Here is a 26846-nt window from a genome sequence, read left to right on the forward strand (position 1 = left end):
GATCTTAACTCAGATAGTCCCTGCACACATCACCATTTCCCTCTCAGCTGCTCAGCTGCGTGTAAGAGTTGAAATGTAATTTTGCCTTGGGCACGGAGCCAGTCCCTGAAACATTGAAAGAAGTGATAGTTCAAGGCTGCTCTTTTACTTCTTTTCATCACTGCTGAGTGTTGTTTTACTTTCCTTATTTCAGAAAGAAACCAATCTTCCAGTGTGTGGGCTGTCAACAGCTCCCTCGCGCTCTCATTTTTTTCTGCGGTACAGCCCAACAGGGACTGCTGGCCATCCACAATATTTCCTCACCCTGGCTGCTCTGCCCCCAGCCACCCAGCCTCCTTTGCCTGCAGTGTATACCCATAAATTCCCCCAGGCAGACACTCCACTGCAGGCGGTGTGATCACTAAGGCAGCAGCTGTGGTTGGATAAAGAGATCTAGCAGTCTGCTTCCTGCAGGGAGAGATTTTACCATATTGGATCAGGTCACAAAACCATGACATCCAGCATCTTGCTTTAAGCAATGAGCAATACCTGATGTTTCAAATGAAGCTGAAAGCACCTGACAATGCAACTGGAGAATTGTGTCTGGCAGAAGAAAAGAGTTTATTTTACTGGCTCTGGGTGCTTATGGAATGAAAACTCAGCTATTTCTGTGATAGATCATAAAGCCATGAGTCCTTTCTGTGTCTGGAGCTGGACTTGGGAACAATTTAGCAATAATGACGGTCTGTCTTTAATTGGTCTGGGAAAAAAACATGATAAGAGCCAGAGATGACGTGACTTGGTGAAAAAGGTCTTTTCTATCTTTTCATATGTATTTGGAGGCAAGTTGGAATTTTACTGGCCAAACTAACAAAACTCATTGAATTACATGCTGCTAAACCTAACACACTGTGCTGTTAACACTGGTTCATTATATTTATTGCTGATTGCGGTGCCACTGGTATGGAACACTGTGTTCAGATAAAGCTCCTCCGAAGCACCAATTTGTAGAAAGAGGGGAACCCTGATAACGATGTACAAATTAAGATATCTTTAACGGCTTATAAAAACACTGTCCATCCACAGCTGTTTTTAGAAACTGATAACGATTTCCTTGTTCTAGTGATCATGTAATTTTAAAATCAGTGATCTTTGCTGATTTTTATTGGTTCTGATAATTTTGATTGAATTGTGTATGCTTATAATAAGACTGAAATGTTCTGATTAATTTAATTTGATTTTCAAGGTTTCAGAAAGACCAAAACCATGGGTGACAGATTTTTAGATGAAACCATTGATAATGCAGAGTTTCAGGAGATTGTCTTAGTATATGCTGAATCCCAGCTGCAGTACTCTGTATATCACTGTTATGCTGGTGGATATGTTTTTAAATGCAACACCTAATCCATAACCCAAAGTATTTTATGGATATAAGGATATCAATTGTACCATAAGAACTGCTTTTTAAAAGACAAAAAGTCTTCAAAAAGAAAGATTTTCGAAGTGATGCAATCTTAGAAAAGTCAGGGTGAATTTTAGATAGACCATACAGATCTGTTCCTATGTTAGTAGATTTGTTTCCCTGTGCTACTAATTCCAAAGAATGAACTAGAACTGAAAATTTAATGTAATTTAAATATTGAGCTACCAACTTCTATTTTTTTAAAATGTGAATTTTTTAGTCACATAAGAAAATATATTTACCGATTCCATAAAACACATTTGAAGGAGATTTTGAGTGATTCTGGGGACTGGAATGTAATTCTCTCATGTTTGTGTCTGACCCAATACAGACACCACTAATTAGGAGAATGCTCTTTTGGTTCACTGTGCAAAGATTACCTTCATTTCAGTGAAGGCAAAATATTGGGTCCTGATTTAAAAATAGGTATTGCAGACGTTCCACAGAGGAAAGCTCTTTCAAATATCTCCTTGGGTACATGCAGTTCCCTGCATTTGTGCTTAGTAGTAGAGCATAATTAGATTTCAAATTACTGGATCATGTGACTATCCTCAAACAAGGCTAGGCTAGGGTGAGTCAGTAGGCAAGTGAGTTAATTTCCTCTTTTGAGACCATAATTCCAGTTCCTATCTCTTTTTTAAGTGTATGTCTCTGTGAAATATATATGTTTTGGTATGTTTATACATATATGTATTCACCTCTCAACTGACTGCAGCTGGGCTAACATCCTTAGCAGGATGAAATAGAATTTGTAAATGTCATTATTTGTCTGCAACTCCACACTGCAAACAAGTATCTGAGGAACTGGTCTTAGCAGCTTTAAGGCATGATTATTCTATGAAATAGAAAATGGTAACGAAGGCACTCATCTTCCCATTTCACTACCTCTCCCCAGAAGCAATTCAGTTTCATTTGCATGGCACAATATTCAAGTTGTTGAATCCTAGTCTCTCAGGATTGTCCCAAAGGACTGGCAATGGTTTCAGATCCTCTGCATAAACATCCACTGCACACTATAATTCTGCATATTCTCAGATCCATCATTTTTCTTATTTCTATCTGGAGTGCAACACTAGTAAGAACTTATTAAGGGATAACACTAAATTAAGGAGAGAAGACATCGCAACATGGTGCTCTTTCTAACTTAGAAATAGGTGATCTATATATTACTCAACTGAACTGAATATAAGAAGACTTTTAAAACTCCAAGAAAATTACAACAAACAATGCAAAAACAAGCCACAAAAAGTAGCTCTGGCTCAGTCCCTCCACACTAGGTAGACACCTTACTCCCACTTCAGGAATTAAGGATTTTATTACTGTGACACGTGCTGGCTTCAGTCCTTTAAATCTCCAGGTATTTATGCTTATCTGTAACTGACCCACAAGACAATACATATGAGTAAGAGAGGACCAGGAGGTAGCTTTTAGCAGGGCTGAATAGAGATTTTCTAAAAATTGAACAGGACTGCATTTCTTTTATTCTAAAAGCACATGGAGTGAAATGAACCTCTTGTGGAAAGAAAGTGTTTTTCTAATTATTTTACTGGGGCCAGCATTTCCTCCACAGAACCTAATTAAAATGATTTCTTTTAGATAGTGGTTTGGGGTTATCTTGTAGGATGGATAAAACTCTCTTGTAAAGTCTGTAGAAATTAAATTGTTTAGATTTTTATCCCCAGGCTCTGCAAAAAGTATTTTCAGGTTTCTGAATAGTTTATTATGATCAAAACCACTGTGTATATTTCAGTGTATTGCATAACAGGCTATTGTTCAGTAAGTTCTGTTGGCAGTGGTTTTGGAAGGGGGGAGGAGAGGAAGAAAAAAAGGAAAGAAAAAATTAAAAAGAGGGCAACTTATTAAGAAAATATGTTTTCTAATTATTTTTTTGTTCTGTCAAGCCCTATGTTTTTTCTATTATTTAGTTCTTTACCACTTAAATTATAGGTATATCAGAAGGTCAGAGGAATAACTGACCATAGATCTATTTAATTTATAATTACAAAAGAGCATTTTTCATGCTTAGTTTGCTGGTGTGCAACCTTTTCAGTTGCACATGAATCAGTGGCAATAATGAGCCAAATATGGATGTAGTAATTAGCTGAGATGAGCTTCTTGATTTCCCTCCCCCTCTTGCTTTTTTTTTTGTTTTTTGGGTCTGACCCTTTATTGAGACTATACAGCTCTATGATCTCGAGTCAGGAAGCTACTCTGCTGAGTTTCAAGATCAAATCAGCTTTAGCTCAGATTGACTAATGATGCCGACGGCATCTTTCAGCACCAGGGTGTAAATTTATAATCTTCAGTATTGCAGCACAAAACTTCTGCTATATGGATCGCAGAAATAACTGCATTAGCTGTGGCACAAGACTGTTTTCTTCAACTAAGAGTTGCAATTGCAACTACTGGCAAATGTCACATACGCCACTCAGCTTTGTTGTGATTGAACAAGGGATAGGGTAAAAAACCCTAAACTGCTTTCAAAAGCCAAGTTTTAATTCTGTTTCTCCATAACAGGTTTAAGTTTAACTTGTGAAGATTGATCTTTTACCATTGTGCAGATACAACAGGTATCTGATCCTACATGTGGGCAAGCAAGTATAGGAGGGAAAAAATCCCTGAAAGACTGGCTTTGTTTGGACAAATGCTACCTCAATGTCCAGCAAACCTAGAGTACTACCCTCTTAGGTGAGTATGAATAACTTTCTTCTTATACCAACATCTTGAGTGATACTGTACAATATATCAGAATTGCATTTTTAAATGTAGTTTGAACAATAAACTACAGATCTCCATTCAACTATAGAACGATTTTTGAAGTGCAATCTCCTGGAAAAGCCTTTTTGCATTTCTCATATTTTGCAGCCAGCTGCTTTTAGTAACAAGAAAAAATTTAGCAGCTCATACTTGGGAATAAGAAAGGAATCAACATCAAAGATTATGGGTACTTTTTTTCTAATACAGTCCTGAAAGTTTTATACATTTTGTTCTAACTCATCTGAAGTGCTGTTAGGCCTCATTAAGATCAAACATTCAAAGTAATGGAAGGCTGTGATCTTCTCCAACATACATTGTTAACTCATTTTAAGATAGACCTGTAGCTTTAAACAGAAAGGTGCTATTTCTGCTATTGCATAAGAGAATTTGATATTGGTAAGGGGTATGACATTTGCCTGAAGGGGCAAGTGGCAAACAGCAATGTCATAGAAACATGTAGAAGCAATCATCCCAACTTCTCTTTTGAAGTCCTCATAATCATTTCACTAGTGAATGGCAATGAGTTATCCTTGAGTGAGCTGACTGGGAAAACAGGGAGATAAACTGATTAATTTAATTTCTTCAGTTCAAAATAACTGATCATTTAGTACCTGGTCATGAAAGTATACCTAAGGTGGATTTAATAGTATTGCAAAAATAACATTGTTTAGACAAAAAAAGAAAGCCTGAATTTGGAAACTTTGATCCTAAATTTGTTTGTCAGTTTTGGCATGGCTTTGGCAAGTCCTAATTCATCGGGAGAGAAGTGAATATAGAATTTAAATACTTATAATCTAAACCTTTTAATGTCTTTATTCCAGAGGGAAGACTCTCACACATATCAAACACTGAATTCCTCATAGCCATCATCCACACCTACTGAAAACCTCCCCTTGTTTATTCTTTGTGACAGAAATCCAATTGTCTTTGTAAAGGACAGAGACACAAGCTGTTGTAGAGGATATTTTTGACCCTGCTGTTGATTAAGTTGAAACATTTTTGAGAAATAGTACATTAAATATAATTTTCATAAGAATATAATGAACTAATTACCAAATATTAAAAAACTAATCTTCGTTGTTGCTCATTAACAGTGCACAAAGAGGTGTTGTATCCTTTGTTGTTTTTGCTTTTCTTAAGTGTACATACATTTGCCCTCAATTTCCTGACAACAGCACTTAGATAAAAATGTTGGATCAGGAGTTTGAGAAACTATTTAAATGGATGCAGTGAAACAGACCCTGTGCCAGTGAAGCTACACTGATTTATACAAGCTGTGGATCTGGCCTATGAATTTTATTTTTGACAGTAACCACTATTACAGCATAGTCAGGACTTTCTACAGGCATTCTTCATGACATAGAGCACTAGCTCAGCATTCATAACTAATTTTGTGTTGAATGAAATGATCTTTATGCACTGAATTGAAATTGAAACTTCCCATTGGAAGAACATTCCAAAAATAGCAAAATTCAGCATCTGTTTAGAACAGAGAACCTTTTTCTCAGGGGAATGAAAAGTCAGGTCACTTTAGTTGGAGTATGAAGTCTGGATTTTGAATGTTATTCATGTTATTGATGATTGAGCCACCATGTGATAGGCAGAGTGGCATGGCCATTATATTGCAAATGGAATCAGCCATTATTCTTTGCAGCCTGCAAGAAAGGTGAAGCAAGTCCCAGTTCAAAATCCTTGAATCAACAGTCTGAAAATCAGAATTTCAATAAGAAGGTAGTAGCCCTATACTAACTTCCAGGTATACTATCTGCTGTGTCTATCTGTTCATACTGTTCAGTAATAACTAATAAAATTATTCCTCTCATTTCCTAGTATATTCTGACTTCGTCCTTTAGTAAAAATCGGGAGATAATAAAAGCAAAGATCAATTGAATACAGTCTAGTAAGTGCATTGCTCACTCTTAAGTACTGCTTATTAAATTTAATTTTGAAAAGTTAGGCTGTGTTTAGTATAAATGTGAGGAATCTTGGTGAGAAGAAAAGCACCCCAAACCATTGAAAGAAAAAAAAAAATTCCTTTTTGCTACTGTATAATTTTGAACTTAGCAATTTGTCTTCACTTAAGAAAAAAAAAGAATTTGCTGGCAACTTGGACACCAGGCTGCAGGTAAATGAAATTTTAAAAGGAGGATTTAGTTAGTATTCTTTAAGAAGGAAAAATGAATTTTGTCAATTGTTTGACGATCCTTAATTAAGTTGAAAGGTGACTTACTATGCTACTTTTGTACATTAAGGAGAAACTATTAAGCTGTTTTGCTGACTTTAGTATACTGCAGTCTTGCAGGTTACATTGCTGGGCAGCTTTGGGGAGCTGCAGAAAACTTCCTCCCTTTAAACAGCTGTAAAGTATTATGAAAAGATTTTAATACAGCTTTGCTCTGTCCCCGGGGTTACCTATAGAGTGGACTTTAAATCCCAGTATTTGCCTGGGAGTGTTAATTTGTTACTTGTTTCAAGTAAGAAAAGAAACAGCTGTTGCTCAAGACAGTCTGAACATCAAATGCTAAATGTTAATAGATCCCACCAAATGATGGTTACTGTCTTAGGAGAAGGTAAAATAATTCATGGCTAACTGCTCCCAAATAATCTCTCATACCCTGTCTCACTAAGGACAAATGCCAGGGATAAGAGAGGCTGTCTAGCATGTGCTTCTGCAAATACTGATAGAAAGATTTTCAGTATGCTTAACTTACTGTTGACTAAATGATGTAGGGCACTAGTCTGCTCACATTGGATACCTAGCTTTCTCCTGAAAAAGAGCCATTGTGTCTGCTGAACAAAATGGAGAGTTACGAGAAGCAATTTTGCCAAATTCTTAAAAGCAGATTGTTCTCCCAACCTAATTCTACAGCAGTGCTCTAGTGCTGTTCTGACAGAGGTACTCTTAACATGGTACAGGTGAATGAGAAATCTACTCCACTTGGAGTCAGATCCTTTTTTGAAAATGGACTTTCCAAAACAATAGAGAATTTTACACTAATTGTGCTTGTTGAATTTAAGCATAGATTTATAGCTCTCATTTCTAAATTTTGACTTTGATTTCAGCTGAAGATAGCCATCTTCAGTATTTCTTGATGGTAAACTGTAAGAACTGTTAAAAAATTGCTATGTTTCCAGAAATAGCTAGATTTCAGTGGAGAATAAGGTAATTGTGATATATGTTATATATTTTGTTTGTCAGTGTAGGATTTAAAACTCACAGGGAAACTTCTAGATAAAAATCAATACATAACTCTAAGCTATTACCATCTATTAGTCAACAGTCCCTCTCCAGCTTTCTTGTATCCCCCCTTTAGATACTGGAAGGTCGCTCAAAGGTCTCCCTAGAGACCTAATTCTTGAAGAATGGATTTGTGTAGTTTAGAGGGTAACAAGGATCACAAACTTCAACTGGAATAACAAACATTTGATTTCATTGACTTGAATGGAGCAATGCCAGTTTGTCCCATCTGAGAATTAGACTAAATTCAGAAAATTTCTTAGAATTATGGAGAAAAACCTTGCCTTCACAATACTGGAAAGGAAAAAAATTGTAATGAAAATAATCCACAGGACTGTGTTATGTATATTGCTTTCTTTTCACCCATATTAAAAAAAAAAAAAAAAAAAAAAGCTTTTTCATCATCCCCTAGTGATAGCTTAGGTTTAGATCTATGGCTCCAGTGTTAGAGGAAGTTCTTAAACCTGTGCATGTTCCTTATCTCTGATACACAGTAGCTCTCCTGTCTTTTCATGAAATCCTTTTCAAATTTAGATCCCAGTTCAGAAATCAGGTCTCATGAAGGAAATTTCTGTGTTTCTACGTGAACAATGTGAGACAAGACTCCCGGTAGTCTTTGCTGGTTCTAGTTGTTGTGATTACATCTTGTCACTTCCTGAGCTTTGTTAAGTATTAAGCTTATGAACAGCAATATGAATAAAGAAATTAAGGTGTTTTTTTCCCAAGATGTTTGAACCCAGGTTTTAAAATCATTCTTGCAGATCAAGGGCAGTCATTGACAGACAATTACTTGGTAATAGCTGCCATTAAGCATGCTTGCATAAGTGGATACAGCTAGAAATAGGCAAATAACTGTATTTGCCTATGGGCAAATAGCAAAATCCACTCTACAATTAATTGTGTAATCTTCCAAGCTAAAAAGTCTACCATATGATACAGGTCTGCAAGGCAGCACAGTGCTGGGGACATACATGCTATATAGCATTGATATCTAAATGCAATGTTCGCAGTTACATTTATCATTGTTCTTAGCAGCTCACAACCACGTGTGACTGGTAGGAAATACTCTGCTAAGAGGGTGCGTGATGATGCCAAAAGTCATCAGATGCGTGCTTCATGGGATGACTGAGCTATCAGTGTGCACTTCAAGTGCACACATGGGTGCCTGACAATGACTCCTTGAAAATATTTCATATACTTATCCACATGCATCTTTCTGAAGTAGAGAGTATAGAAAAGAATCCAGGAAACACTTATCAGACAGAGATAAGTAGACATATTAGCACTTTCATCATTCAGTTTTATTTTTTATGTTCTCAGACTAGAACAATAGTTAGAATTCAAAAATTCAGGAAGTATTTTCTTTATAAAATAGTTTTTTTTAAAACAGTTGAGGTATATTTAAGTGTATTGGGTATACCTATGCATGCAGAAATGCATGTGTTTGAATAAAAGCTTCACTGACTGTGTTGTGTTTTATTACTATCTTTAACTATTTAACAGATCACATTTTTTCCTATAGTTAACTCTGTGTCTTTCAATGTACAGAATGAAAAAAAAAACCACCTGAATTCAGTACTTGGGCCTTTATAAGTAAAATTCTCATTTTCTTGAAGCTATTTGTTACTGTAAGGTATGACAGCTGCTTTAAATTTGTGTTGAGTGTGTCTATACAACTTTCAGTGACTATACTGTAGGGTAGGTATATACCTAGTATGGAACATTTAATCTGTAAATGGTTAAAATTTTACAAAGCGGTAAGAAACTGAAAACAGCATTTCCCAATGGCAGATGTTGGACCCCCTTAATAATAGGTGTATCTCTGTTATCTGTGATAAATGTTTGTATTGCTATACAGGCCAACATATAGTAATGGAAAGCTTTATTGCAAGCAATCATATTTATATCCTTGAATAATATCAAATATCAAATTTATTCTACTTTGGACAGATAATTTCAAATTTGTTTTGAACCCTGGATTCACTCTTCCTATACATTTTTAAAATAGCAGTGTAATTTTTGGAAATCTTAAGAATCCAATATGATAACATATTGACATTTTTAAATATTATATTACTTTTTTTATAGCACACTTTCATATGTATGAACTCTTTTTTAGATGTCTCAGTTACTAATTTTTCCTTTTACATTCTGTGACAATTGTAATTAAATAAAAATCACATTTCCATCTCCCTGAAAACTATCCTAAAAGGATGGCATCAAAGCTCTAGTGCTTACATCATCAATAATCTGCAACTGCTCCATACAGCAAATTCTTATTGATATATGACATGGAGTCTTGACTCCACTGAAACCAAAGGCAAAATTCCGATTTTTTTCTGTAGGAGTAAATTTTTATCTATGATTTTCTCTACTTACAAATGAAAGTCTAGTGGTGGGCTCATGAACATAGAATACTGTATCAGCACTTAAGAGTCTGAAGAGCTGAACAAGCAGGCAGCACTGCTCATACTGGGCATTGTATCCTGTTGGTAACTTGAAGGAGATAAATAGCACTTCAGTGAAAATGATCATTTACTAAAAAAGTATGTGCTAGCTTTCCTGAATTTCCCTTTGATGTAATAGTGCTTTGAATTTGGCCAGTGATTTCAAGAAGCAGGCAATAAGCAACTTGTGTAGAGAAGATATTCCATCAAATAAATATATTCATCAATATTAACACCATGTGAAAATGTAAAGTAATCTATTATTTTTCTCTGTAAGACTTACTGCAAGGTAAAGTTTCAGAGAGATAACATCTATCCTATCCCTATAATTTATGATTCTTGGATTTATAGATGGTCTGGACAGAAAGAGAATAACTCATATAATTGGCCGTTGTTTCTCACAAATTCCTTTAAAACCTTTGATTTTCACAAAGCTGCTTTCCAAGCTTTCTTTATTAATGATGACTTTTCCAGGCTGATCTACATTATCACTACCTGAATCAGTTGATATATTCTGCAAAGATTTGCACTATGTTTTGGATACTTCAGGAAAACACATTGGGATGGATGATATGGGATTGTGCTAGTGTCACATTTCAGCACATATAGAAAAAGAATGCTCCAGTATTAAGTTTTTCAGAATTAATTTAACATTTGAATAAAATGAAAACAGGTTAAAATAAAAATAAAAATGCATAATTATTTTTGTTTACCATGTTAAAGAAGTCAAAACAGTTATAAAATTGGACTTAGTTCTATCTCTATAATTTTGCTTCCAGTGCTTGACTAAGCCCTAAAATGGGAAGGATGTTTATTAAGGTAAAATCCAAATGTCATCTTATATATATATATGTGACCCTATGACTATGCTTTATACAAAGATACTTGGGAGTTAATGAACTTATTATTAGAATCTAGTAGTTAAAACATTAGTAATTAGTCACTTTAGAGTGAACCTGGTTTTGGAACATGCTATCTTTCAACAGTACTGTGGTCCAGATGTTTTTTGCAGAAGAACTGACATTGAGAGAATATAGTTGCTGCAAATGAGATTTGAAGAGTTCACATCAGGCTGACCTCATGCCAGGAAAGGTCACGGAGCAGATCATCTTGAGTGCCATTGCACAGCATGTGCAGGACAATCAGAGGATCAGGACCAGCCAGCATGAGTTTGGGAATGCTTGATCAGGAATGCTTGGGTCCTGCTTGACCAGCCTAGTCTCCTTCTATGACAAGGTGACCCACTTAGTGGATGAGAGAAAGGCTGTGGATTTTGTCTACCTGGATTTTAGTAAAGCCTTTGACATTGTCTCCCACAGCACTTTCCCATGGCTTGGATGTATGTACTCTTGGTTGGGTAAAAACCTGGACAAATGGCTGGGCCCAGAAAGTGGTGGTGAATGGAGTTTCATTCAGCTGGTGGCTGGTCACAGGTGATGTCCCCAGGACTCAGCGCGGGGGCCAGTCCTGTTTAATATCTTTGCTAGATCATCAAATAAGAACGAGGTGATCGAGTGCACCCTCTGTTCGCAGATGACACCAAGCTGAGTGGGAGTGGGATCTGCTGGAAGGTAGGAAGGCTTTGCAGAGGGATCTGGACAATCTGAGTCCATGGGCTTAGGCCGATAGCATGACGTTTAACAAGGCAAAGGGCAGGGTTGTGTTCTTGGGTCACAACAATCCCAGGCAACACTACAAGCTTGGGGGAAAGTGGCTGGAAAACTGCCTGGTGGAAAATGACCTGGGGTGCTGGTTGATAGTCAGATGAACATGAGCCAGCAGTGTGCCCAGGTGACCAAGAAGGCCAATGGCATCCTGGCCTGTATCAGAAATAGCCAGGCTAGTAGGACTAGAGAAGTGATCATCCCCCTCTGTACTCAGCTCTGGTGAGGCTGCACCTTGAACCCTGTGTTCAGTCTTGGGCCCAAGAAAGACATTGGAGTGAGTCCAGAGAAGGGCAATGAGGATGCTGAAAGGGGCTGGAACATAAGCTATATGAGGAGTATATGAGGAAGCTGGGGTTTTATAGTCTGGAGAAAAGGATGCTCAGGGAAGGTCTTATCCCTCTCTATACCTACCTGAAGGGAGGTTATAGTGAGGTGGGGATCAGCCTCTTCTCCAAGGCACCTAGCAATAGGACAATGGGAAATGGCCTCCAGTTGCACCAGGGGAGGTTTAGATTGGATAATAGGAAAAATTTCTTCACTGAGAGGGTGCTCAAGGTTGGAACAGGCTGCCCAGGGAAGTGAGATTGAGTCACCATCCCTGGAGGTATTTAAAAGATGTGTAGATGTGGCACTTAGGGACATGGTTTAGTGGAGAAGTTGACAGTGTCAGATTACTAGTTGGACTAAATGATGTTAGAGGTCTTTTAGAACTGAAACAATTCTATGATTCTATGGTTCTGTGTTGTCCTAGATTGGTGCAGTGGCACCAGAAGATACTTTGCCTACTTGCATAAAAACCATTTATGAATCTTTTAGCTATTACACACTTCCCTTTCCTTCTCCAGCTAGTGAGGCTATTTCCCTGAAGATGAACTGTTGTTCTTTTTCAAGTGATTTAAATCTTCTTAGTTGGATGGCCCCAAATGATAATGAATATGAAACGTCATGTTTTGCCACTTGTAAATTCCTATGGAAGGAATTTTCTTTCAGTTTTTTTTAGACATTTATATTTAAAAAGCGGGTTAAAGTTTGCCAAGACTTGTCTGACATGATGGTTATTCCAATGCTTTTCTGTGGTCAAGGATCAGAAGATCATAGCACATATATTAGCGAGCCTGTCCAAGAAGAAGTTTTGAGAACAGTTCACAGGGAAAAGATGACAGTAGGTCCCCAGAAGTCCCTACCCATTATCATTGTAGCAAGGATTGGAATGGGTCTCAAGTGATCCACATCGATGTCTGTGATCTGTTCTCTGGGTAGAAGAGACATCAGTGAGTTCCAAGAAGAAATACCACAGCAAGCATTATAAATTCTAATTTCAATCTCTCAATGTACTTCTTCAGACTTGCCATCTATAGTGTCAACAACTTGTGGAAAATGCTTGTTAATGTCTCAGAACCAGAATGGCATCTGAAGGAACATAGAAAGGGGAAGGAATGAGAGAAAGAATATGTAGATGAAATTACAATTTCAGGATGTTTAATGCATTTCTGGAATGTGTACAAATACTTTGATAAGAAGAATAATACAGGAATCTGTAGAATAGGACAGAGCATTTCCTAATATTTAATAAAATTTATTTTTAAATGTCATGACATGTTGGTCACACCCTTTAGCACATAGTTTAAGTCCACATTCTGCTGGAAGTGTGGTTTCATATGTCTGGGCCTCTATTCTGCCTCTGCTAATGACACTGTTCATTATAGCACATCCACTTGGACTCTTGTAGTTTGCTGGAGCAAGATTCATCCATGCTTTGTATAGAAGCAGACTCAGTCTTTGTGCTCTTAGGGCCAGGCTGGAACAGTGCACTAAGACACATTTTCCTGAGGTCAGTAACAAGCTTATGTTTGCTATATGGCTATCATTTGGAGCAACACACATTGCATTTAGTCAGCATTGAGTGGGAAGCTCATGTTTGCAAAGTGTCACATAGAGACATGCTAAGTTTTGGCAATTGATTTAACCCATTATTGCCTCAGTTTCTTCAGCCATAAACAAGAATATTACCTGTCTCTTTTACGGAGGACCTGTGAGGATGTGTTTATACCTCACATCTTATTAAGGCAGTCCAATGAAGGATGGATTGTTGCCAAAAACTCTCATTGTATGCAAAGGGCCCTGAGGCCACTACGTTCATGCACATCCAAACAACAGAACTATCAGGTCAAAGTTTGTTGTTCAGATCCAGGAAAATACTTGTAAGTAGATGTTATAGTTCCCCTGAGTCATCACATAGTTTCACTCTTAATTTTAGTTCACTAGCTGCCTCCTAAATTGAATTGAAACATTCTCCCACTAGTAATATTTAAAGATGTACAAACACTGTATGCAAGAGCACCTGTGACCAATTCATTGCCCAGCAGTGATAGATCTGGTAATAATGTGCATGCTATTCTGGCTGTATTGCACTTTGGTAACACCTAGGGTTTAATTGAAATACACCCTGACCTTGGTTTTGTTCATGAAGCATAGAATGGACATAATTACTATGAATCTACTGAGGGATATTATGGAAAAATGTCATATTACTAATTTTGGCTCCTTACACCCTTTGGGGAAAAAAAAATAATCACAGATTTCAGTAAAAAACAATGTATTGCAGTTTCATAGAAGTCCTAAACAAGTAATTTTCCAAAAAATTAAGTTATTATATTTCTCTATACCTATTTTTCTCTCAAAACACTATCACAGTAGGATAATTGCATTGCCCCTAACAGTTTCATATTCCTTCATAATTAAATAAACAGCTTGTAAATTGCAGACCACAAAGGGCCTGTGTTCCACTCTTACCTTAAGGGGTTTCCATAGCTACCAAGGACAAGAAGTTTAACCATCATTTACCAGACTCGAGGCTATTTGCAGCCTTAACTTTTTAACTCATGTCTCTTTTTCTCTTTGTTGCTTTATTTATTAGCAGAATGAGGGAGTAATTTGGACTCAGTTAGCCACTACAAATGCAGTGATGCAAAATGGACTCTGGTGCTTTAGTGTGTTATTAGCTGGATATGTTTCTCCCAGAAGGTATTTTGAAATAATACATACTAACAATACAGACTATAGTTACCATGGCTATGAAATAGCTACCAAACACTTTTCCAACTCAGTATCAGATAATTCAGATCTTAAAAAAGGAAAACAGGAAACCTTTCTTGACACAACATCATGCCATAGAAGTATTTAGACAGATACCTATTTTAATGCATATCCCAAAAAACATTGATGCAGATTTTACATGGCTGCTTTAATACAATTTCCTTTAATCTCCTCTGTTTTGCATATTACAAAATGCATTTGGAAAAACTGCACTTGGTAAGGCACAAACTTGATTTTTTTATGCCTCTGAAATAGACAGTTCTCTGATTTGCTAATATCAAAATAATCTTCAAATGTTTTAAAATTACTTCAGATTTTACCAGAGCATCTGTGTTGCCAAAGTGTAGAAAGGTAGAGAAAACTGCTACTGATCACCAACTGTATTAAATGCTCATCAAACTAAAATATTTCTGTCTTCTAGTTTATGTTATCTACTGAGGTCAAGATCTCAGGAAGCCTCAAATCATGATGGGTATGGGTAACAACCACATTCAGTAGACAAACAAATATTGTAATTTAGAAAATGATTTGAGATTTAAAAACTAGATTCCAACTTTCTTAATGCCTATTTTCTTACTCTAATTGCCTTTTTTTGTTGTTGTTGTTTCTCTTCATTGTACTGGCTACATTTGTATATTCTCAGACTGTGGTGTTCTGACCTGACATTTCCCACATCTGTTTTTATAGTTTGTGAGTAGGAAGAAAATTCTGGAAGGAAAGAGGGCTAAGGTCTTGGATTCCATTTTTGCCTTTCCATCTTTTAAAAGACACACATTTTAATGTTTCATATACTTAAATTGCAGATTTTTGCCTACCACTTTAAAATGCTGCAGTATGTTGTTGAAAAGTATGTTAATTTATACCATTTAATTTTTCCATGTATAAAAATTGAAATATTCTACCAGACCAAAACTAATTTGTTTGAATTAAAGTATCACTGTGTTATGTTTAAGTAGATGTTGTTAAATCACTGCTAGTCTACTAAAAACAGAGGAATAGTATAGTGTTTCAAAAAATAACCCCAGTGTGACAGGACTGAAAATTTCGCTGTTTTGGAGCAGTGCTTTAGAACAGCATACAACTTTTTATTAAGGGTTGATTTTATACTAATTTTGTTGTGGTTCATAGATGCCTTCCTAATGTGGATCTGTGATTTTACTTTGATAATAAATGAAAAAAATAATTAAGTAAGCATAGTTATAAAAATAATGCAGTTTAATTGTTGCTCACTGAAGTGTTTCTGGCATAAGACAGAGAAATCCTGAAGGTTCTTGTATGACTTCCCCTTATATCATGGTTGGCACATAAGATGTAGTGGCAGGCATCTGTAACTAAGAGAATTTTCTTATAAGGCTGTTGTAAAATTCCTACTGTCCAGATATCTGTTAAATACATAAATACCCCCTACATAAATATCTCTCCAGAAAAATATATAAGATGAAAAAAATAACAAAACTTCTGAGAAGCTGTTTTATCAACTGAATTAGTGAAGCAAAATGGAACTTGAGTAACCCAAGGGATCAATGATGAGGTAGAAAACCTTTTTACCTTTATGTAATTGGTTTGAATCAAGCCCAAGTCAATATAGAACAAAAGTTTCTAATGTCTACATGGGGTCTTGAGAAAATGAACCCAAATTAACTTTGAAAAGGGACTAGCTAAACTACATTACATCCTTTTATGAACACTCTTAATTGAAATTACAGTGGCTTTGATTCAATTTAGCTTAAATTAAATTCGAAATACGAATGTCCACGCAAAGATTTAATGTAATATAATTAACCCACTTAAAAGTTAATTCCAATTAAAATTCTAGAACGTTTCTAGGTGCACTAGTACCAAGTTATATTGTTGTGGCTTTTATGAAAGAATTTAAGTTAGTCCATCATGAATAGTTCATAGATTTCTCCTATTCACACTCACTGTGAGTAGTCTGAACAGATAAGTTAGGTCTGTTTTGTCCTCTTTGCCCTTTGAGTGACACCCATGGAAAGAACAATAAAGAAGTCAAATAACTCCTCTTATTAAAACTAAATCTGTCCTAAAGAAATATTCATTACATATCATCTGATGTTTTCTATGGTTTTCCTATGAAAGTAGCAAATATTATGAGTTGTACTGGGGATACAAACTGCAAATTATGCTTAAGAGTAAAATAACATTTATAAATAGAGGGAAACACCAGACTGATACAGATTCAAACACTGTAAGTTATCCTAATTTCCAGCTAAAATGCAAATATTTTTGCCTGGACCAATGTACACTCAAATTCTCATTTTTAAAATGTTTATTTCATGTTAATTTCTATTACCTGAAGTTAAAGAGAAAATTTTAAAGCTAGGAAGACATGAGAGGGGAAACATGAAATCATGCTGGAAAATGAGACTTGTGAAATAAAGCTGTTTTCTGTATAACAAAATGAAAGAAAAGAAGAAAAAGGCAGATTGGGTCAAACTCATCCTTGACTGAACTCTCTTGAAATCAGTGGTGATTTAGGAGGATTGAATGTGTCCAATCACATTTAGGTCTTTCACGTCAGTGTCTTAGTGATTCAGCTGGGTCTTGAAAGGCTTGCAGAAGAGAACTGGGAAGTATCTGGGGTACAGCAATACCCACTTTGCCTCCTACACTTACGTGCTTGAACAGGCCACAGAAAATCCCAACTATGTCCCAGAGCAAAACAGTGAAACATGCAAAGAGAATAATATGCACTGGGAGTGTTTTGATTTGTCTGGTCTCATGAGTAATCAGTTTGCATTGCAGGGCTGTCTATCTAACCCTCTTTGGCCTCAACTGTATTTAACTAAAAATAAAATAAAAACCAAATAGATAAAAACTGCTGGACTTTAAAATGTCGCAGGTTTTAGACATTATTGCAATGCCCCCCTTTACTGTTGAGAGTTTTAAAATCCTATAGCACTGAAAAGGGAAAACTAATTTTTAAGAATGGAGGAAAAGATACAGAGCCATATAGTTGCAGTCATGGGGTTTCATTGTAAAACAATCTGTTTAAAAAAAAAACCCATACACTTCAGACAGGAGTCAGTCCATGAGGAAAATGAAAAGTAAGATTAGGAAGAGATGAGATCTACTGTTAACCAGTTCACTGATATTGCATGATGATTACTACAATGTTTTGTTAAGAACATAGTATGTGTTCCTTTGTTAGTGGCAAAGGCATTCAGTGGAGAAAGAGAATGGTGTCATTGTACTGAATAGGGGCAGGGAACAGCATGCAAAGTGCTTGTACTGCTCTTGAGCTGAAAACTCTAGTCCTTGGGGGTTCAGCCAGGTGGAAAGGTATTTCAGGACAGAAAGTGGGGGAGGTGAGGTAGGCAGAAGGGTATGGTGAGTGAATCCCTAGCAATGTGGTTCCATCAGCGCAACCCTTTACAGCCATCTGGGGACACACATGTGAGGCTGCAGGACCATTTGCTGAGCAGATGTTGGTAGAGGATTTCTGACCCCAGTGGAGCTGCCTGCCCACAGTTCAGTCCCTGTTCTGGGATGAGGGTTAACCCTCATGTGTTTCAGTATTTTGTGAAGCTAAAGCATGTTGTGTGCTTGTCTGTTTGTATCTACGCTGAAATTCCTTTGGCTTCCTCTGCTGGCATTGCTGCCAAAAGGGGATCAGTCTCAGGCCCTGAGAGCATTCAGAGTTCCTGAAAAGAGAGTCAAAAGAGTCACTTCTGCATAAGGTCATCCTGGGATTTGTACTTATTTTTATTGCTGTACTCCATGCTCTATTCCATACAGAAAGTATTTTCAATTTTTTAGTACCGATACTACCAGAAGATTATGCGTCCCAGCATAATTAGTTGCTTGACGCACCTAACTGCTCTCACATGTTTGGAAATCTGCAGTTTAATTTGCAACTCTAGAGTGGCTTGTTTTCCTAAAAATGTGCAGATATCATTGCAAAGAGTTTTTCTCTCAAAAAAAGGTGTGATGTACAGCATACATAACTGTGCTATATAAAGTGAAGCAAAGATGCATTTTCTGAATGCATCCACATATTTGTCAACTCGAAAGTGATTTGAATGCTCCTCATCCTGAAATTTTCTATGACATGGGCTGAGGGAGACTTTTGATGCTTTAACTGTGCTTCAGTTGAGACTTAACTGTGATGTACTTGTGATGATTTATTTTACTGATATAGTTTAAATACCTGATATCTGATTAATTTTGTCTATACAGTCAATGGCACATCTCAGGATTTCATGGCAGATATACAGTACAAACCGAAATGTGCTAGATCCCACTGTATCTTAAACCATATACTGGGATAAAGCCATGGCCTTTGCACTGCACAGCTCTGCTGCTGAGACAGTTATTCATAGACCCACAGACTAGATGGAAAGCTAAGTATGAGTTGCTAACAACAACTAAACTACCAGTGATCCAGCTAAGGGTCACTGGAGCTTGGGGAAATATCTTTGCCACCTCATTAGGCAGATCTTTGGAAATGGTGTAGAAGTTCTTTTTTTGTAATCAAAGCCCACCATTACAGGAAAATCCTTCAGTGATCAGAATAAGCACAGTTCACTTTCTCCTGGTAATATAACAAAAGGAGAACAAAGCACATCAGTCTCAAGACCTAATTAAAAAAATAATAATTTGGGATACTATTACAATGCGCATAAGAAGACATCTCTGGCAAAGTTAGATTTCAATAGCATAACTACTGCATCCTTCAAGCTGCCTCTAAGGAAAGCTGCACTGTGCATATCTGTAGAGGTAGACTAGCTCTGTCATTCCTTGCTTCATCTTCTGCATTGGATCTTAAGAGGGCAATGTTTTTTGCTCAGAGGAAAATGTGTAGTACATCAAGACTAACTAAGTGTCAGATAAGCTATAGAGAGGAGAACATGCATATCAAATGCTGATTTCAAAAAAAGATTTTTTTTTCCTGTGGAAGTAGAAAACAAAACAAACAACTCTCCATATATGTCTAGGGATGTCTCCAAGGCCATAAAGAGAATATACATTACTGTATTAAAATAACGGATGATGTATGCTTTGATAATTAGAACAGTGCCACAGACAGACTTAAGGTCATGTTTGGAAACACAATTGATAATTGTACTGTGTCTTGGGAACTCACTGTGCAGGAAGGAAATTCTTAGCATTTTAAACTACATTTTAAGTCTGTACAGCAGAGGGCACTAGTGCTACTGCATTGGCCATAAAGTTGCTATTTTAGTACTGGAAAAATGGAAAAAAAAATAACTTAGAAGACAAAGAGCTGTCAACAAAGACTGAAGCTGGTTGATGGTCTGTGTTCCATGTGTGGGTTTGTAAAGCTAAATGTGTCTCTAGCATAATAGGTATTGAATAGCAAATTACTCTAGTACAGAGTTCCAGATGGATCTTTATGTAAAGGCCATTAAGATATTTCCATAATGTTCTTCAAGGCTTTAAATTAATTTTACATTGTATTTTTGTGTAGGCTAATTTTTTCCAGGGTATTTCCAAAGTATTTATGATTTATAATTACCCTGATGTGAAATGCCTGCACCAAGACTTCCTGAATATTTAAGTTCTGAGCTGTGGAAAACCACCAGTATAAAAGAAAGGACCTTTTTAATACATTCCTACTGCCACTAAGAATCTTACTGCAGTATTAGCCTCATGCAAAGCTCACTAGTTGGAAGGGAGAACTTGCAAGGTATATGCTTCCCTAGCATATTTTCTACTGGTCATAGTTGCTTTTTTGGATCATCAGCTGCCCTTTATTTCAGCAGCACCAAGTTCAAGACCAATAATGGTCTTATGCTAAAAACTGCATTTTGCTTCCTATAGTGACAACAAAGAGGGAGAAAAGTTGAGCTGTGTAAATAAATCCAATGTAAAATCAAATAGTGGAACAAAAGCTAAGATTTGCTCTCACTACCTCCCTGAAAATGTTGTGGAGGGGTGATGGTATAGATCTTCTGTATTTATATATTAAACAAGATCCAGCTTAGACACAGAAAGATCAAACATATCAACACATATGAAAACATATTTAGAACTTTATATCCCCATCTCACAAAACTGTGATCCTGTCTTCTTCAGAGAAGCTAACAATTCCTGGGTAACCAAGCCTGTATTTGAAGTATACACTGATTTGAATCTTACAGAAACCTGATGGTGTCAGACTTTCCTGGAGGTCTTTGATAGATTGTAGTACTGAGACACATGTTTGATTGAGACATCACTAGCACATGACTAGGGAAAACAGTAAATGTAGAAGCCGTGGGCAATTTTTGCCTTCAGCACAAGGAAAAAGCTGTTCTATGTGAATGATTCATTGTTTGAGTCAATAACCAAAGATGGAAAGGATATAGGGAATTTATTTTAAGAACATAAAACAAAAGCATTTCTTTCAAAAATCTGTTTGCAATTGAGACATGGAAATATTTTGGTTTAGGTTGGGCAATATTTGCTAATCAGTCTCATGAATAATTTATATGTTATAATGAAGTAGTGTATTCAAGTAAAATGGTTTTAGCTGTTTGGGTTTTTTTCTTTTTACACCCAATGAGCGTATGTGTAGTGATGAAAAGGGAAGATTTGCTGAATAAAAGAGTAGGTGAAGACAATGGTGGTTAATACAGTTAGGCTCAAGAAGTTGGAACAGGAGGAAAGTGCCTCGAAGTGCTTGCAGCATGGTTTGGGATCATCAGTTTCATGGAGGTTAACAAAGAACAATTGAAGGAACTTTATGCATTATCTAGTGTTGAGAGCTTGCTCTCTCACGACTTTTCTTATTTCTCTATATTTTCTTGTTCTACAAATGCCGTAGTTTTCCTGGTCCTTCAGGGTATCCAGGATACAGGAATGAGAGCAGAAAGTAGCAAAAAGAAAGGTAGAGAAACTGTATGACATCTTGCAAAGCTGGCCTTTAACAGTGAATGGGTCTGAGATAGAAGATTCCCATGCCTCTACAAACCACTTGTGCTGCCTGTGCCACACCAGCCTTACACAAGGATAACTGAAACCTCTGAAGCTGGGCATAGCAGGCTGAGTTCTCATCTCAGATCCAGTGAAGACATAACATTGCACCAGTTTAATGGTAAAATAATTGATTTGATGTGCTTTTGTGTCTGTTTTATTATATGTTAATGGAATTCACTATTTAGTCCAAGCATTTAGGGGATAAGTTTTAGAAAGATTTTAAAAATGAGAAAGGAAAAACAAATTACTGAAGAAAACACAAACAGAAACAAACAAAATCAATACCCCTCAAAAAAAAAAAAAAAAAAAAAAGACAGAAACACTAATAGAGTTACATTAAATATCACAGAAAATGGTTAATTACTATTCAACAGAAAAATTCATGGGTCAAGGATCTTGACTAAGGACCCTAAAATTGATATTACACTCTAATATCATTCTTTTGGACAGAAGGGTCAGATTTTTCTTCATAACAGGGTAAGAAAAATGGAAACTATTTGTTTCTAACACCCACTATTTGTGGATAATTTTACTACATCTGGGTTTTTGATGTAATTGAACTTGAATTTTAATGATTAGCGAGTTTCTCTGTATATTCTGTTCCGTAGCTCTGAAGAGACCTTACAAGTGACCTTGTAAGCCTGCAGTAAAAACAGAGGTGTGTACAGCAGCTGCCCCTCATCTAGTCTAGTGCATTATCCCAAACCCATGAAGCTGATGTTTGGACGTACAGTTGTTGGCAGAGGGAAGGGACAGAGAGGTGGGAGCAGTACCATCTAACAATACAGCCACAGGGTTCTCCAGTGTCATATGACAGAAGTGTAAGCTGCAGAGAGAGAAGCTGAATGACTTGCTCAAGGTTGCAAAACACATTAGTTTCATGAATCTTTCATTACAAGAATTACGTTTTATAAATAGCACATACAGAGCATATCAAACAAACAGAAAAAGCCCAGACTTCTCAGTTCCCTTCACTGGTTCTTAACCATTATATTGGCTTTCTCTGAAGTAAATTATTAAAATTGAGATGAAAACACTTTTTAACTCTGAACCATTTTAACAAGTTTTTTAAAAATGCAGAAATTAATTCTCAAAACCACATTATCTGAATATATAATTAGAAAAAAACTTTCATTAAATGAATTGCTGTGAGATGAAAGTTAATATATTTTTCCTGGGGTTTTTTTGGTTGCTTTTTTTTTTTTTTTACATGAAATGAAACAATTTGGAGCGTGGAGTGGAAAACCACTGCCTTATGGTATTTTGTTTTACTGAATATATGTATTATCCATCTGGTTGCTCTAGGTTATAAATACGCTTTAAGCTTGCTGTAAATTATAAGACTTCACTTTTGGTTGATTTATAGGAAATGTCATTAATCTCAACAACAGAGGGATCTTGAACTGAGCAGCAGATTGAAAATGAACTGAGGGCTGGGGACTTTAAAAACTGCCACAAATGAATCAGTACTGAAGTTCTTAAAATGGTAATGATCATTTGCAGTGTAAAGGTGTTTTTTCCCCTCACAGTAAGATCTGTAGAATTTTTTTAGAGTTTTTTCAAGGTGCCAGTGAAACTGTGAATCCTTAAGCTACAGAGATATTTTTCAGCATTTAAATGGCTATTCTTATTTTTGTGTTCAGTACACATTTGCTAATGAGTGTTTCTCTGCTGCTGGTGCCAAACAAAAGAATTGAGGAGGAAATATCATGAAATTGGATGATGCTGTTTAACGGTAGGGAAAAACTGATGCTCAGCATGTTTCTTTTCATTCCTCTTGTAATAGACAAGATCTTGCCCTGTCATTTGCATGACCTGCTACATTCAGGCTTAGAGACTTTACTTTTAGTTAAACCCTGATTCCAGAATCATATTTGCATAGACAAAATTTTTTACCCAAGCAGGTCTCTACTTGCTCTTCATATTATATGTAGTCTTGCCTTATAATGTGTAAAAAAATGTTAACACCTTGAATATTCTGAAGATTCCTATCTTACTATATTCCTATCTTACTAATTTTTGCCTTTTGAGACCCTTGAAATTTCTTTCATCTCTCCCAAGTTACAATACTTCCTTTAGGTATCCACTGTGGTTGAACTTCTTATGCGCCATCCAGCTATGTGCATTATACATTGGAATGTGCAGGAAAAGCTAGTCTCTGGCATTTTCTTATCTTATTGACAATTGCAGTTGATATACATAAATGTACAGAAAAATATTAGAAATTCTAAGGACTCGAGAAGCCTTTGTTTAGAGAACACACTTAAGTATTTGAGATTAATTTAATGTTCTCCTTCTCCCTTCTTCCTTTCTTTCAGACTATTCAAACTCCAGAAGGACCAACACCAAATAAATTATGAATGTTGAACAAGATGACCTTACATCCACAGCAGATAATGATAGGTCCTAGGTTTAACAGGGCCCTATTTGACCCCCTGCTTGTGGTGCTGTTGGCTCTTCAGCTTCTGGTGGTGGCTGGTCTAGTGAGGGCTCAAACTTGCCCTTCTGTCTGCTCCTGCAGCAACCAGTTCAGTAAAGTGATCTGTGTGCGGAAAAATCTGAGGGACGTGCCAGACGGCATCTCCACCAACACCCGGTTACTCAATCTCCATGAGAACCAGATCCAAATCATTAAAGTTAATAGCTTCAAGCATCTGAGACACCTAGAAATCCTGCAGCTCAGCAGGAATCACATCAGAACAATTGAAATAGGGGCTTTCAATGGTCTGGCCAATCTCAACACTTTGGAACTCTTTGACAATCGTCTGACCACTATCCCAAATGGGGCTTTTGTATACCTGTCAAAATTGAAGGAACTGTGGTTGAGAAACAACCCCATTGAGAGCATCCCTTCTTATGCTTTTAACAGAATCCCTTCTCTCCGGAGGTTGGATTTGGGGGAATTGAAAAGGCTTTCATACATCTCAGAAGGTGCCTTTGAAGGTCTGTCCAATTTGAGATATTTGAACCTTGCCATGTGCAATCTTCGAGAGATTCCTAACCTTACCCCGCTTGTAAAACTGGATGAGTTAGATCTTTCTGGGAATCACCTGACTGCCATCCGGCCAGGTTCTTTCCAAGGGTTGATGCATCTTCAGAAATTGTGGATGATACAGTCCCAAATTCAAGTGATAGAAAGGAATGCTTTTGATAACCTTCAGTCACTTGTAGAGATCAACCTGGCACACAACAATCTAACACTACTGCCTCATGACCTGTTCACGCCACTTCGCCTCGAAAGGATCCACTTGCATCACAATCCCTGGAACTGCAACTGTGATATCCTTTGGCTCAGCTGGTGGATTAAAGACAAGGCACCCTCCAATACTGCATGCTGCGCCCGTTGCCACACACCTCCCAGTTTAAAAGGAAGGTACATTGGTGAGCTGGACCTGAATTACTTCACGTGTTATGCTCCAGTCATAGTGGAGCCACCAGCAGACCTCAACGTCACAGAAGGCATGGCTGCAGAGATGAAATGCCGGGCATCAACCTCCCTGACCTCTGTATCTTGGATTACTCCAAATGGATCTGTTATGACACATGGGGCGTACAGAGTTCGGATTGCTGTGCTCAGTGATGGCACATTAAATTTTACAAAGGTAACTCTGCAAGACACGGGTTTGTATACATGCATGGTGAGTAACTCTGTTGGGAATACCACAGCTTCTGCCACACTGAATGTGACTGCCCTGGATAACCCTGGTTACACGTACTTTTCAACTGTCACGGTAGAGACTGTGGAACCTTCTCAGGATGAGGCACAGACCACAGAGCAGGTTGGGCCCACACCAGTTACCAACTGGGAAACCACTAACATGACAACCTCACTCACTCCACAGAGCACAAGATCTACAGAAAAAACTTTCACCATTCCTGTGACGGACGCAAACAATGGGATCCCGGGAATAGATGAGGTTATGAAGACTACCAAAATCATAATTGGTTGTTTTGTGGCTATCACTCTCATGGCTGCTGTGATGCTGGTAATTTTCTACAAAATGAGGAAACAGCATCACCGGCAGAACCATCATGCTCCAACACGGACTGTAGAGATCATTAATGTGGATGATGAGCTTACAGGTGACACACCCATAGAGAGTCATTTGCCCATGCCAGCAATAGAGCATGAGCACCTAAATCACTATAACTCTTATAAATCTCCTTTCAACCACACAACAACAGTTAACACAATAAATTCAATACACAGTTCAGTGCATGAACCGTTATTGATCCGAATGAACTCAAAAGACAATGTACAAGAGACTCAGATCTGAAACATTTATGACATTATGGGGGGTGAGGGGTGGGAACAACAAAAGATGGTTTATAAAACAAATGACACAAATGACTGGGCTAAATCTACTGTTTCAAAAGTGTCTTTACAAAGAAAAAGAAATTTATTTATTAAAAATTCTATTGTGATCTAAAGCAGACAAAATTATGTGTATTCCTCAGAACCTGTTTTTGCTGCAGTTATTTACCCTCCTCGTACCCCTTTTCCTGCCCAACCTACCCTGACTCCCATTTGCCATATTTTTCATAGGAGATCTTGATTCCCTAAAAGAACTGATCTAGGAAATTTTGTAAGAATTCTGTTACACTTTGGGAATTTTTATGGTGAATTCTAGTGGTGAGATTCAGTCTATTTTGTCACTTTCTCTTTTTTTTTCTTTTGTTTTCTCATGCCCTCTTTGAAATTATTCATCAGAGAATGGAATAATAACAGTAACTCTGCAAGTGAAAAAAACACAAGCAAGCAAACCTTTTTTTTTTCCATGTGATTATTTGCTCTGTATTTAGTAAAAGCACCATTCTGTGAAAAAAATGGAAAAAAAAGAAACAAAAGAATGCAAAAGAAAAACAACAAAAAAATTAATTTACTTGTGAAAACCCATAAAACCCATGATCTTTTAAGCAATTCTAGAACCAGAGTTTGTAGTTCAAACACTAAACTAAGATTATAAATAAAATATTGATTTTTTTCTGTACTTGGATATAGCTCATTTTTAGTGTGGCTTTAAACATCAAGTTTGTTAAAATTCTTATGATAATCTGCTGTTATGGTCCAAAAATACAATCACTTTAAAGAGAATAATTAAACCATTTTGGATCATTACTGAAGAACAGCATAGTTATCATTTTAGTTTATGTAAGCAGCATACTGGCAAAACAAGGTTGTTTGATTTCTAATGCAGGATTGAGATCATTCCTTGTAATGGTGTTTGCAATTATTTGTATTACACCACAAGATGCATTTC

General features: G+C 36.8%; 1 protein-coding gene across 15 annotated transcripts in view; it reads left to right on the forward strand.

The window, feature by feature from the left end:
* LRRC4C (leucine rich repeat containing 4C) overlaps window positions 1-26576 on the forward strand; it is a 498507-nt gene extending 471931 nt beyond the window's left edge. For 6 of the 15 annotated variants that reach the window (XM_050337118.1, XM_050337127.1, XM_050337121.1 and 3 more), the window contains 2 exons: window positions 3959-4129; window positions 23904-26576. In XM_050337118.1, the coding sequence (XP_050193075.1) occupies window positions 23946-25862 (1917 nt within the window). In that variant the 5' untranslated portion in view covers window positions 3959-4129; window positions 23904-23945 and the 3' untranslated portion in view covers window positions 25863-26576. Of the gene's footprint in view, window positions 1-3958; window positions 4130-18188; window positions 21704-22951; window positions 23072-23102; window positions 23321-23903 lie in introns of those variants that run through there. The other 9 variants (XM_050337129.1, XM_050337125.1, XM_050337128.1 and 6 more) reach the window with 6 other exon arrangements.
* The last annotated feature ends 270 nt before the right edge of the window (window positions 26577-26846 follow it).

This window comes from Myiozetetes cayanensis, unplaced genomic scaffold (assembly GCF_022539395.1).
Source record: "Myiozetetes cayanensis isolate MyiCay16 unplaced genomic scaffold, myiCay2020 scf6-25, whole genome shotgun sequence".
Taxonomy (NCBI): domain Eukaryota; kingdom Metazoa; phylum Chordata; class Aves; order Passeriformes; family Tyrannidae; genus Myiozetetes; species Myiozetetes cayanensis.